Here is a 15,224-nt window from a genome sequence, read left to right on the forward strand (position 1 = left end):
TGGTTGTATGAAGTGACGTGAAATTACGTGAAAAGGCGGGAAAAACAAATAAAAAGCAAAAATCTAAGCAGCCGCGTGTACATGCAATTGACACTTTTTTTTTTTTACTTACCCCCCCCCCCCCCACACTTATTTTGCAAAGTTAGACCTAACCATTAGGCACATAGCATCAGAGAGGGTTCAGCCCTCCACTTTTTGTCGCAGCAAACAGAATTGTTCCTAAATTTATCTTGAAAAGATTGAAATATTGAGAAGTTGGAGTCATAGGTATACTACCCCCCCCCCCCCCCCCCCCCCACGGATTAGGATTTTCATGATTTGGTGAATTAGGTGGGTTTTTTGTTTGTTTGCCTGTTAAGATTTCTGAGGATTAGTCTAGCCCCCTCCCCCCCCCCCCCCCCCACTTTCAATTTGCTTCCGAAGCCAGTGCATATGTTTCAATTTAATAGTCGAAAAGAAGAATTTTAAGGGATCGGTATAGCGATTTACAAGCTATATAGTGTTACAAATAGTTTGCATAATTATAAACACGAACGTTACACAATTCTCTCTCTCTCTCTCATTTCAATGAAATGTATCGAATTATCGATATTTAACTTAAAAAAATGGTCATTGCACTTATTCAATGTAACACTCGACACTTCTAATTCGTTCATGTCTTGTCAAACAGTCGATTTGTTGTTCTTTGAACCAGTTTTACACAAAAAATATCGGTCAGCAAGACACTAATTATTGTGGTGTTACAGTTCAAAATATTAAATAATCATATTAATTGGAGGTAAACATAAATTTTATGACTTACCGTATATATCAAGCAGGATATGCATTTTTTTTCTGCATACCCGCATGAAACACCGCCCATTTGAAGCATTTTATTGTTTACTCGGATAAATTGATTGAACTCGGGTTTCAAGACTGTATGTAATGCGTAAATTCACACGCGGATCTAAATTTATTTCATAAAACTTTATTTTAAAAACGGTGATTCGGCTTTAATTTGTCAGTTAACTTAATATATGAACACAATTGGATATTTTAAAGATACTAATTAAGTAGATGTATAAACATAAATTGATATAGATACATGTGCAGTATGGTCAGCAAGCGAATACAATTTTCCTTTTATATGATTTTAATGTAGTCACACGTTTTGCGTTTTGATTAATTCACTCACCAAGAAAGCCTTTACTGTTTACATGTTCTTTTTATAAAAAAGAGGCGAAATGATAGATTTATTGAAATGTATAATGCATGCATGGATCCTATTCTCTTTTGAGAAGTAGACAGGCATAGCCTACATGTAGGCTATGCCTGTCCACTTCTCAAAAGAGAATAGCATGGATCCATGCATTTTTTTTCTAGAGCCGGGGTCCATGCTAAATCACACCCCGGTCCCTCCAAAAGGGAGGGGGGGGGGGCTGAATATAATGTCTATACTTCTGATTAATTAATAACTCTTAAAAGTCCCCTCCTATCAATCTAACTTTTTCTTTGAAAAAAAAAAAAATTAAATAATTGGACACCAATAATTTAAGCCGGCTAGCTACGCGCGGTAACTTCCAGTGACCGTGATCATGGCACAAACTTAAAAATAACATGTACTATTGTTTCTCGCTTTAACGACGCGCACGTACTCTATAAATCATTGTGTTTGATGAAATCCAGATTAAGAAGGTGAACTAATGTGCGTAATTAAGACAATAAAATCTATCTTTTTAATTTATTTAAAATATGCATTGATTTACCATATTTTCTGTTTATGTGGGTTTTTCCATATTGTGACGTAGCCACGAGAAGAACTACAGCGGAAAAGACCGGAAAATGCCGCTTGTTATAGACAATTAAAAAAATTACAATATAGACCTTAGATGTTTTTTTATTACTTTCAGAATGCTTTGAAATACCAGGCATAATCGTTTACAAAATGCAAGAACGGGCCGATTGCAAGGAATGCGATGTCGGTCATTGCCGAACACCCACGGGTTTCTACGAAGGCTAAAATTAGCACCATTACGTCTTGGAAATTCACACTGAATATACAACTTTGGAAAGTCCAACTCCTGAAATATACTCAGTGTGGTAAAATTTGTGTCTATACTGACATGGCTGAGCTCAACTTTGGATACGGTATGTATTTGACGGTGAAAATTATTGGTACAGATGGGGGTTTTAATCAAAAACTGCTCGATGTCAATTGTCAAACTGAAAGTGGAAAATATTTTGGTCGCCATTTGTATTTTTGCAGTTAATATAGCTCTTGAAAAGGATAATTTGTAATGACAACTTGGCAAAGTGACATGTTTTGGGCCGTAATCTTCTAGACTTTAAAAGTTTTGCAAGACATATCCCGTTAGTTTGTAGAAAATACAAAAAGAGAAGAAATCTGTGTTCATCGGAGCGTGACGCATGAACACACGTAGATTAAAAGAGTGACCCTTTCAGAGATCAGTCAGTATAACATCTACCTCTGTAAACACAAACACCCACGCCGAAACAAAAATAAATAACGAGATAAGCATGTCACGCTTATACAATCATGAAAAGTTTTACGTTCGTGTTGATTTTTTTTTTCAACTTCCTCATGAGGTGGGAAGTCTTTTGATAAAATGTTACATTATTGAAAATGTTACAATAATGTCATTCTGACTTGATGTTTATAGACCAACACTCTTTTTTCAATCTTCAGATAACCCGATGGGTTTGGGAAGTAACGACTTGAGGCTTCTAATGGATGGGAACCATGAATTATTAACAAATTTTGACCCAGCAGATAATGACCTGGTTCAACTGATAAGTAAGTAACTGAAGAAAATTTCTTGATTTGTTGTAGTTTATAGGGAAATTCCTGTTAAATCTACACGCAATATATTCTTCTTGTTTCATTCGCTAGTAAGTTTGTTTTTCCTTTCTCTGTTCACCGCTTATCAATATTAACACAGATCTTCCTAATCTCGTATATTTAACTGATGATAGTTTACATCTACCAAGTTTTCAACAATGTATCACCAGTTTTCTGATTTTCATTGGTTCACACTTCAGTATAAGAAAGGGGAGCTACTATTTAAATTCATCTCCAGCAAACTCAAGACATTCCGCTAGGACTAAAATGGTTTCATCTAGTGTAAAGAAAATTTTGACAATAGCTTAGTATCTTGTTACAAAATTCTAACCTATAGAGTAGATTCATGAAAATTTTTCAAGAATATTGAAAGTTTGATACAGTATGAGAATTTATACCAAACACTGTTTCCATAGCTTATTTGTATTTCATTCTTGTTTTAATACGATCTGTGTGCCCAGAGAAAACAAGCACTGATTCAGAATTAATGCAAATAATTGGTGTATAAAAATGTGATGATTTATGTACAAACAAAATGTAACACATTAATGGTAAACAACAGATTATTGCCACTTTGTAAGTAAATATTTTTTTATTTAAGCAGCACAAAATCAGGAATCATTCATGACCCCTCAAATTCCTGTGACTCAACCCCAACCCCCCAAGCCACAGAAACAGACAACGCACAGAGGAACCCCCCACAAAACGCAAGACGGAATATATGTTGAGATCGTAGAACAGCCCAAGCAGAGAGGGCTGCGGTTCCGCTATGAGTGTGAGGGGAGATCAGCGGGCAGCATTCCTGGTGAAGGCAGCACCTCTGAGAAGAAGACCTTTCCAACCATTAAGGTACAAAAGTCCTGTTTGAGTTGTGCTAAATAGTTATGGGATGAACACCATTGAAGTCCAAGAGGCCTGGCCTCAGGATCATCAAGCAATCGTAGTCTTAAGTCAAAACTTGTACACTGTCTTATTGTCTTGTGATAAATACAAGAAAAAATGAAAATGAATGCATTCAAAATGTGTCTCTTTATTATGTTAGTAATTACAAATTTTAAACCATAACTTTATGACAGATTATAATATTATAATAAAATGATTGAATTTTGAACTTAAGTATAAAAATGTTTCATGATCATGAGGCCTTTTTAATTTGGGACATACTTGTGCATTTAATATGCAAGAATTGTGGAGTGGGAGGGAAAGAGAAAGATCGTTTGGGGTAGGCGGTGGGGTGATGTGGACTCGTTAAACTGATGCTCACATGTAGATACAGTTGGACAACTTTGCAATTAATCAATCCCATCCATTCAAAAATTGATTAAAGTTATAAATGAAGATAAAAGAGAATACTTCTAATTTTATCGATCTTTTAACAAAGCTCACTAAAGAGAACCATGGTACTTTAAGGTTTTAGACAAATTCGTACACAATTATATTGCAATTTCCTCAAAAACATGACAAACTAATATTCGTGTAAAATCATGAAAAGCATCTTTGGCAGATTTTGAACATAATAATAAAGTTAAAGTGATGTGCTCTCAACATTATATTTTGCGATTACCGGTATATACAAAATCATGGAATTGCTGAATACTCTCATTAAAAAAAGAGTCTACGACATCTGATGATGGTTCTCTTTGTTCTCTCTATTTTAAATATTCTTTCACTTTTTGAATGGTCTGTTAGAGAAGGAAGGTATATGAATTTGCCAATTTTTTCCTGTTGGTGACATCATTTTAATTAGTAACTATTAATACAGATTGAATTTTCTGTTGGAGAAGGAATTAACTGTACATATTATTCAGGTTAAATGGTTCAATGTAGAAGGAATTTTAAGGTAGATGAATATGCTCTTTTTGTTAACTTAATTTTAATTATATTACAGATTCACAACTACACTGGCACAGCGGTGATAGTGGTCTCCTGTGTGACCAAAGATCAGCCGTACGAACCCCACCCCCACAACCTAGTGGGCAGGGACTGCAAAAGGGGGGTCTGTACCCTAAAGGTCAAGGACACCAACGTCATCAGGTAAAAAAAAGTCCAGGAATTCTGGTCACTGTTTACTTGTGTTTGTCATGATGTTTAACAACTCGCAGATCTTATATGGCATGGAGAATATTGACAAATTCCACGGTCATTACTAGGTGTGCTGCATGTTTGTTTAAGTTCAGGGGGCAGTGAGTGGGGGAGGGGGAGAGACTTGATCTAATACAGTATTAATGACAATCGATAAATGTCAGGCTACTAAAAAATTCTTTGACCTAAATCAATTGAATGATTTAACTCATAAATATCTAATATGATTTATGATTTTGACATAACTGCATGTTTGCATTATAGGCACAGCACAATATTTTCAATTTAAATTTTAAAAATTCAGGGATCTTGTGTCACACTTTGATACTAGAGATGAAACCATTTAAATTGGGAAAAGAAGTGACATTGTAGGGAAAGTCATTACATATTTATTAAACTTGTCATAATTTGGATTTCTAGAGTTTGAATTTCAACTTTATGTTTAAAAAACATGAGAAGCAGTTCAGTTATCATACATGTATATTCATATACCGGGATTGATTTTCCATTTTTTTATAGTTAGGGTAATTGAGAAAATTAGCACATTTAAGTTGGAAAGAATGTGTTTGTTCTGATTGGGACAAGTTTCTTCAAATTGTCCTACTTAAAAAAAACAAACAAAGCAATGAAATATGTTTCAATTTGGCAGAATTTAATTTTTTTACCATTCTGCACAAAACTAATTTTGTCATGGGGAAGGGGATGACAAATGAGTTATTAACGAGCAATATATGTACAGTTAAACTCTAACACTGATATCTCGAATACAGTGGATATGTCGGAGTGAATTGTAAGTCCCAACCACTTACTTTTTAAGTATTTTACCCTCGATATCTCAAATACATGTACTCGGATATCTCGAACTATTTAAACAGTCCCATCTACCGTAGTTCGAGATAACGAAGTTTGACTGTAATTGATAGGTCACTAGGTGGATGTTCATGTCTATCTTATTCATATCTGTAACTGTTACAAAAACTCATCTGTAACTGTTACAAAAACTCAAGATGAAGTTTTGTATTTTTCAAAAAGATTGATTTTTAGAAAATATAAAATCAATATCTTCCTATATATACAATTCCTCTGATAAATATGCTATTTTTTAACAGTTTCCCACACCTCGGAATACAGTGTGCCAAAAAGAAAGATGTGGAAAATAACCTGAAACAGAGAAAAGAAATCAACGTGGATCCATTCCAGAGTAAGCAATACCTTCAGGTTATAAAATGCCTTTGCATGTATATCAAAATCGGTGATTTATTAAATCCAGAGGAAATACAGTAAATGTGCTATTTTTTACAGCGACTTTTTTTCGCAATTGACTGGAGATAAACTGGTTATGCTGACTAATTCAGGCCTTATGTGTACATGTACCTGTGTCATTATTTTGGCAAGATATATTCGCCAACTATGCGAAAATTTCTTGCATGCAAATGAAAGGTGGTTTACAGTATAAATGTCTGTAACATTACAGTGAATAAGCAGATACTGTTATCAAGTCTTTTTTTTCTGCTTTGGAAATCTTTGCAACATTATGACTACATGTACCTTTAGATGGTGAATGACTATCATTGCAAACCACTGCCTGTAAACACATGTATACCAGTGTAAACCACTGCCTGTAAACACATGTATACCAGTGTAAACCACTGCCTGTGAACACATGTATACCAGTGTAAACCACTGCCTGTAAACACATGTATACCTGTGTTTTACTAATAAGTGTGATGACATCTCAGTCCTCAATCAGGTGACTGACAACAGTGGTTTGTTTAGTAAAAGTTCTTTTTCTAGTGCTTACATTTCAAGGAATGTTAAATTTGCATTGCAGGTGGTTTCAAACACTTGAACAAAATCAACAGTATAGATCTTAACGTGGTCCGTCTGTGTTTCCAAGTATTCCTGCCAGATGAAAATGGAAAAATCACCCGCATTGTTCCTCCCGTTGTATCACATTGTATTCACGATAAAAGTAAGTTGTATTTTTATATCATTATATTTATGATAAAAGAAAGTTGTACATTAATTTGTTATTCATATTAAAAGTAAGATGTACATGCATTTCATATTCATGATAAAAGTAAGTTGTACATTTATATCGTTATATTCATGATAAAAGTAAGTTGTACATTAATTTGTTATTCATATTTAATAAAAGTAAGATGTACATGCATTTCATATTCATGATAAAAGCAAGTCGTATATTGTATTCATGATAAAAATAATTTGAAGATTTGGTGTTTTTTTTGCATGCTACAAACTGAAACAAAACATGCATTACTGTGAATCTTGATACATGTGTGTCCATATTGTTTGTGAGGGCTAATGTTTGTAATTTTCCTTTTGCAGAGTCATTGAACGAGTTGGTAATCTGCCGAGTAGACCGACACTCGGGGAAGGCAAAGGGAGGTGATGAGGTTTTCCTGCTGTGTGAGAAAATCAACAGAGGTACGTGGAATTGATCGCAGTTTTCTGTATACATGTATATTTTTTGTGTCAGGTAAATTTTGCATTTTAGCCCTGATTTTGAATTACTTAGTGTGTTTTTGAAAATCACATAAAATTAATTTAGAGAACAATCAAGAATATTTTTTTGAATATTTTTAAAGCAATAATTCATTGCATTGAGGCTGTAAGATTACAAAAAAGTAAAATGTTAGCTGTTAATGAAAATGAGCATTTGGTTTATGTTGGACATTAAGTGGTAATTGTAATTCTTTAGACATTTATTGTGGTAGTTTTAATTCTTTAGACATTTATTGTGGTTATTTTAATTCTTTCGACATTTACTGATGTATTGTGTATGGTTCCCTAGATGATATTGTGGTAATTTTAATTCCTTAGACATTTACTGATGTATTGTGTATGGTTCCCTAGATGATATTGTGGTAATTTTAATTCTTTAGACGTTTATTGATGTTTTGTGTATGGTTCCCTAGATGATATTGTGGTAATTTTAATTCTTTCGACATTTACTGATGTATTGTGTATGTTTCCCTAGATGATATTGTGGTCCGGTTCTATGAGGAGACAGAGTGTGGAGAATGTCTGTGGGAAGACTTTGCCGACTTCAGCACAAACGACATCCACAGACAGGTAAATACTTGAAGAAATTCAAACATTCCTCGTCAACTCTGCCCTTTTAGGATGAAAAGACCTTTATGAATGAAATTTGATAGTTTTTTATGTATGCCCTGTAATCTTTCACAAAATAGGTGAATTAGCTTCCTTATGCTTGTGTTATATTGGGCATATAATTGTTTTGTATCTAGATCTTTAAAATACGTGAATCCCTTCTAATATAGTCCTAATTTATTTGTCCTTACCTCTTTAGGTTTTCCACTATTGAATTTTTTTTTAAGAAAATGGTTTTCCTTATTTTGATTGATTTAATTCGCAGTACGCCATTGTCTTCCGCACACCACCTTACAAAGACACAATGATCACACGGCCAAAGGAGGTCAAAATGCAGCTCAAACGCAACAATGAACCCGAAACCAGCGACTCAATCCCATTCATTTACATGCCTGAAGACCCAGGTACAGAAGTCTAAAAATGTGTCATATTAAAGTTTTACAGTTTATAGATAGTACTCAAAATAACAAACACTAGCATATACAGAATGAATGATAAGGTCATAATGATGAGTTCTCTTGTTAATACAGATCCTGACCGAATCATGGAGAAAAGAAAAAGGAAGGCTGATCAGCTGAAAAACTGGGGATTTGATAGTGAGTCTTACATCAGTTTTATCTCAAAGTCTTACACATACTGTATATGGGTTATTTTTGCCCTGTGTAATTTTCTAAACTTACAAACACTTTCGCCCCATCTTGAATTTGCCCAGACACAGCTGTCTTTAAAAAAAAATAATATGAGATATTGGAAATCTCTGTCTTACGTTTGCCTGCTGGCAACAAGGGCGAAAGGAGTGAAAGTAAAATAAGGGCGAATATTTGCCTGTATATACAGTACCTAGGTACAGTTAGATATTAATATTACTTAAGGGTCCTCCACACCTTCAGAGAAAAGTTTCTTAAACCAGCAAAAACTGATGTATTCTAAAAAAAACCCACTATTCTAACATATGACATCAAAATAACAGAATTTTAAATTTTATCACTTTTCACAAAAAAACTCTTGTCATTTTCAAACTCCGGAGATGCTTGGCGGTAGTCTGATGCTGTATCCACTTAGATACTATGTTTGACAAATAAAGTAAAAAATGGTAGTATGAATAATCTCGCAATGCATTCAAATCTCTGTGATGAACATGTACTGTCACAAAAAGAATGAAGTCAAGGGGTGTGAGATTTCTTTATAGATTAAATTACAAATACTGGTACATGTACATGTAAAAGTTTCTTGTGAGGATTGAAGAACCTCTTTAAATTGCGAAGAGAATTTCCTTATTTGTACATTTAGATATTTCATTTAGCAATCAATTATTAATAAGTATAAATTTTCCTGTAGAAGTTTAGTAGATTTGATGCCTATAGTATTTCTTCAAAAGATTGAGTTACATGTAAATGTGTTGAGGATGAAGAAGTACAGGTAGATAAGAGAGTTTTGTTTAAATGAGAGGTGTCTGATAGTGTGTTTTCTTTTTTTTTTGAAGTGAATGTCTCTGGAGAAGACATCAAGCAGAGGCTGAAGATAAAGGCGACCAAGTCCAGGATCAAGCAAGAAGGTGAGCAAGTTAACCCCAAAATGGCTTTGTTGCTGTAAAATCTCACCCTAGAGTGGCCTAATGTTTTGGTAAAATCTCACCCCAGAATGGTCTTGTCACTGTAAAATCTCACCCCAGAATGGACTCGTCTTGGTAAAATCTCGTTCTTATTGCTGTAAAATCTCGTCCTTTAAAGGCCTCAATGCTTTAAAACCTCGCCCCAGAATGGCCTCATATTTGTAAAATCTCACCCCAGATTGGCCTCATTGTTGTAAAACCTCACCCAAGAATGGCCTCTTTGTAAAATAAAAATCTTTTCAGAAGAAGAAATTTTGATACACTGAAAAGGCTTTTCTTATTTTAAACTTGTTTGAAAGTGTTAGTGAATGAAGTACCAATTTCAATTCAATTTCAATTTCTTTATTAAGGTACCTCACTACACCGTAAAATAGTTTCTCAAATCAGCAGAAAATTACTTGATTATGATAGAACGCATGGTGGATAGGAAGTGTATATGTCAAATAGGTGAAAAAATGTGCAATTTTAGATAAAAAATGATGTTTTCAAAAATTTCATCCAGTAAACATAAACAAAAACCCCAGGTGGATTCGAACTCATGACCTGCGGTTCATAAGCCTGATACTATAACCACTGAGCTATGACGATATACACCTGAATCAATTGATACAAACAGTTTAACAAAGCATTTAAATCGCCATCTTGTGACGTAGTGCAGAGTTCTTGAAATCTTTCGGTCCTGTCGGCAAGACCGATAAAAATAACCAAGGACCGATTACTTGAGGTTGCCTGTCAGTCCAAATGACCGGTAGATATGGACAGAGTAACTTGCGAAAATATAACTAATTTTCATACTCACTGAGGAGATCCGAACGCATATGATAAATCTAGAGGAGTTTTTCGCAGTTTTTTTTTCGCTCTCTCTAGACTTATTATACATTTTCGGAACACCTCAGTAATTATTACTTCCGTTGCTTTCGATAAGTTTGGCGAGTATTTCGTACATATTGATACGGTGTGTTTATAATGCAGCTAACAGATGTAGTCAGACAATAGGAATAAGTCTTTCAATCATTTTCCAACCTAGATGTCGTCAGAAATCATGGGAGAAATTGGAGAACTTGTTTTAAACATAGCGTGAACTGAGGGCCCCCTATAAATCCAAGATGGCGAGTGTTGTCTCGTTACGTTTTTTCAAATTACATTGCATACACCGAAACAGGGTTTTCAGTGAATGTTTTTATTGCAAAACACAGAAATACACACAAAAATCCCAATGTAATCATTTATAAATTTTTTTCGGGAAATAAGAACTCCACTATCTGACAACCGAGCCCTAGTTACATATGAGATGTGCAGAAAGAGTACAAGAAGAAAGTTGATAATGAGAGAGGGAAGGAAATAAAAATAATTAATGAAGTGATAAATAAGAATGTTATCAGGAGCCAGAATGTAAAAAATAGGAGAAATCAGAATAATTAAGGTAAAAATGAGAGAAACTATAAGGCAAATATACTTGTAGTTTTTCATCTTTCTATTGGAAAATGTTTGGACTGATAGAAATCAGTCTGGACTGACATACTTCTGATGGTTGTCAGTCCAAATGACTGACAGTGGAAAAAAGATTTCAAGAACTCTGTAGTGTCTTAAAAAGTATACGTCTCGGTGTAGTGAAGTACCTTAACCAATTAAAGGCCCTCAAGGGGCCCTGTACCTGTACTTGTAATGGAAGTGATAAAACACAATCAAAAAGACAACAAAATAAAATATCTTAGATTTCTTGCTAATCAAATACTGATGATTAATTTACAGTGCCTGAAGTCCCTCCCTACACCGTGGAGAATCTTCTGGGTGGGGCCCATCAGATGCCGCCAGTGTCCAATGTCACCACCACCCACACAAAGGACGGCACGTCCCTCAATGTAAGGACCCTGGACAACACTACCATGGGAAATGTGACCATTACCCCCACGGAGAGTGTTCGTCAACAGCTCGCTAACCTGCCTGACGACGTGCAAATCAAACTACTGCAGAATCTGGCCGTGCGTAAACTCCAGGAGGAGGCCACAAGCCGTATCAACCAGCCCGGTCAGCCCCTGGAAAAGGACCACAGCACCTTCCTCCAGTCTCTTCTCGGTGGAGGCATGGGGATGCCACAGAATTCAAACCCTGCACATCCGCTGAACCAGAACCTCATGATGGGAGGTCAGGCAATGGGTCAGTGCTCGGGGATGGACCAGGAGAATGTAGACTTAATGCTTCAGGCTTACCTTGGTGATCAGGATCAGAACATGTCCTTCGACAGCTTCGGCTCAAACATTGGAAACATGAACTTTGACCCCTCAGTGGGAGCCAATCTTAATGTGACAAATGATCAGGGAGGGTTAGACGAGACAAAGACAGCTGTCCAGTCTCTGGGCCAGTCCTGAGGCCCCTCTGACAGAGGCATTGTTATTCGTATTGTTACGTTATTATGCGGGTTATGATTTCATTTCCTCACTGGATGCCCTCCAGTTTAAATTTCTGGGTGAAAATCTGTCCTTCAAGGTGAAAGACAGATGACACATACCTATGTGCATGTTCGCCCACGTATAGCATGCTCAGCAGGAATAACTTGCTTATTCGGGTGGAAATTATTCTAAGTAGGTCACAGACTGTAGATTAAGAAGAGACGGATATAGTGCTTTAAATACACAAGGGTATGCGAGTTACTAGAGCGGTGGTCAGTAGCTATGAAGGAAACACCAGGAAGTGATACCGCCCACTCACTGAACGAGGAAGTGAAACTACACCTTGCTTTGTTGGCTGTTTTTTGTGTTCTATATTTAGATGTGAAACTGAAAGGCAGGAATTTACCCAATACTTATAATGTTAAAGGGTTTATATATAGGGAGAGTATGAATGAGTGGTAAATTCCAGATTTATTTTGATACAAATTCACGTGTAGTGCTCATTTTAATTCAAAGTACTCATTTTATCATATGTACATAAAATCTTCATGCCAATCAATTGTTGCATTTGGTATTATTGTAACATACAGCTTGGTGTGGTTGTATTTTGTCCAAAAAAATTACGCATTTGTAAATATTTTACATATTTTGTATACAATATTTTTATTGCAAATGTAGCTCATTGTAAATAAAGTACAAGTAATACCCCATTCAAAGTTTTTGTGTTTGTACAAGGTTATCAGAAAGGAATCTAGGGGAAATGCCAGGATGTTGAATTGACCTTCACCTTTGGGAATTACACACTGTTCAAACACACGAGTTGTGTCACTCAGATTTATAATAACAATACATCAAATTGCTTCCTGTGACTCAATAAATACACTCCACTTACAGGTAACGCTACTGCTATGACCAAACTAAAAATGAAAAATTTCAATTTGATTTGAAAGGGACAGGACATTCAAAACAATAGTCAGCAAATGGGGAAAACAATGTTGTCAGGATCTCTGATGTACTTTTGAAAAATATGATTTCACAATTAAATGGCTAATATGAGATTAAATCATTTTTAGGTCACCTGAGTAAACTCGGCTAACCTATTGCTATCTGTTTTCGTCCGTCCTCGTGCGTTAACAATTTTACATTTTTAACTTCTTCTTAAAAACTAAAAGGCTGATTATTACCATTTTTGGTGTGAGGCATCCCTATGGTAAGAGGAATCTAAATTGCGAAATTCATGGCTCTACCACCCCCGGGGCGTCGCATGTGGGGCCAAATATGCAAAAAAAGAGCCAAATTTTCAAAAATCTTCTCTACTCCAACACATGTGAGGAAAAAACTGGTTGCATAGTTATGATGTTCATGAGGCCCTCTACCAAAATTGTGAAATTCATGGCCCCTGGGTCAGGGTGGGACCAATAAGGCCACATAGTAAAAATGTATTAAAACTTAGAAAATCTTCTGCTCTACTCCCATATATATTTGTTAAAAACTAAATGCATGATTATGATATCCATGAAGCCCTCTACCTAAATTGTGAAATTCATGACTCCTGGGTCAGGGATTCAGGCTCTAGGGTGGGGCCAATATGGGCATATAGTAAAAATGTATTAAATCTTAGAAAATCTTCTTCTCTACTCCCATATATATTTGTTAAAAACTAAATGCCTGGTTATTTAAACAATAAAATGCTTTCTGTGGTGATTCATTCGGGATATGAAGGTAGCGACATTGCAGAAAAAATACATAACTCGCGTTAGCGGGTTATGTAAATGTTTTCTGCAATGATCGCTACCTTCATTACCCGAATAAATCATCAAAGAAAGCATTTTATTGTTTATATTAACATCTTTCTTTTAGCCGATTGATAAATTGATTATGAAAAGTAAGTAAAATTCACTAAATTACTGTTAATGTACATGTACGTAAGTACGTTAACTAAAAGAAACAGCCAAATCGTCACCTGTGAGACTTTAAGTCTGACATCGTCATGATTATTTCGTGTAGTCCGTGATTTTTCCTAGGTAGTTGTAGGTCTCGACCAATCGATAAACTGGGCGTGTCAAGTTTGGTCCTGTTACTTTCTTGTCAGTTTCAGCCGCTGTAGATTTCGACCAATCAATGAACGGGGCGTGTAGATTTCAATCTGGCTGTTTCTATAGAGCTATGAATTAACTATAAGTTTCCGTAAGAAATAGAGGGAATAATGCTTGGTAGATGTAAATATAATGTCAATGAAGCTCTCTACCAAAATTGTGAAATTCATGACCCCTTTGTCAGGGTTCAGGCTCTTGTGTGGGGCCAATATGGCCATATAGTAAAAATGTTTTAAATCTTAAAAAATCCTTTTCTATACTCCCACACATGTGGACAAAAAACTGAAAACTGTGGTTTCATTAATATTCAAGGGTATCAATTTTTGTGGATAAATTTCAGTGAAAATCACAGTTTCAAGGATGCGTAAAATCAAGGCCAATGACCCTATCAATACAAAACCCTAATGATATTGCACTTCATGGATCAACCTAACAACGAAATCCACGTAAATTGGTATTCAACGAATATTGATGAAACCACAGTACATGGTTATGATGTCCACTAACTCCTCTTCCAAAATTGTGAAATTCATGGCCCCTGGGTCAGGGGTTCAGAACATGTGGGGGGGGGGGGGGGGCAATATGTATAATATATATAGTGTTAATGCATATAATGGTTAAAAATTTTCTTCTCTATTCTCACATATCTGTATATAACTGACTTACAATTATCTTTACCAGGAAGTCCTCAACTGAAATTTTAATTTTCATGTCTCCTGGAGTATGGGTTTTGACTCTAGGGCAGGGCCAAAATGGATGTATAGGTGTTAATGTAATGTTAAAAAATTACCTTCTTTACTCCCACACACCTGAAAGCAAAACTAAATTCTTGATTTTGTAGACCAGATCTTTTAAGTTTTTTGCCAAAATTATAGGTTTCACAGTTCTTTTCAAAGATTTCAGGCAGGGAGGTGGAAGTCATTACAAATTTATAATTTTTCTAATCCAGAATGAAACCTAATTAATTAAATGCATATACGAGACTCCTCGACAAGTTTGTGTATGGGTTATATGCTACTCAGGTGACCGTTAAGGCCAATTGGCCTCTTGTTTTTTTTTTTTTTTTTTAT

At 35.4% G+C, this 15,224-nt stretch overlaps 1 protein-coding gene across 2 annotated transcripts; it reads left to right on the forward strand.

The window, feature by feature from the left end:
* Positions 1-1,967: 1,967 nt before the first annotated feature.
* Positions 1,968-12,768, forward strand: LOC105319044 (putative transcription factor p65 homolog). 2 transcript variants are annotated; one of them, XM_011416429.4, is made up of 12 exons: positions 1,968-2,127; positions 2,687-2,794; positions 3,441-3,688; positions 4,728-4,873; positions 6,031-6,122; positions 6,753-6,893; positions 7,271-7,369; positions 7,923-8,017; positions 8,322-8,460; positions 8,587-8,652; positions 9,540-9,611; positions 11,421-12,768. In XM_011416429.4, exons 1-12 carry the CDS (start codon positions 2,103-2,105, stop codon positions 12,035-12,037), a joined length of 1,848 nt encoding a protein of 615 aa, XP_011414731.3. In that variant the 5' UTR covers positions 1,968-2,102; the 3' UTR covers positions 12,038-12,768.
* Positions 12,769-15,224: the final 2,456 nt, after the last annotated feature.

The sequence above is a fragment of the Magallana gigas genome, chromosome 6 (genome assembly GCF_963853765.1).
Source record: "Magallana gigas chromosome 6, xbMagGiga1.1, whole genome shotgun sequence".
Lineage (NCBI taxonomy): Eukaryota > Metazoa > Mollusca > Bivalvia > Ostreida > Ostreidae > Magallana > Magallana gigas.

Excerpts from the sequence above, each read along its gene's own strand:
- LOC105319044 (XM_011416429.4), top strand. The coding sequence starts at position 2,103 with ATGGCTGAGCTCAACTTTGGATACG. Across the intron at positions 6,123-6,752 it reads CAACGTGGATCCATTCCAGA|GTGGTTTCAAACACTTGAAC; the intron begins GTAAGCAATACC and ends TTTGCATTGCAG. Across the intron at positions 8,018-8,321 it reads CAAACGACATCCACAGACAG|TACGCCATTGTCTTCCGCAC; the intron begins GTAAATACTTGA and ends TTTAATTCGCAG.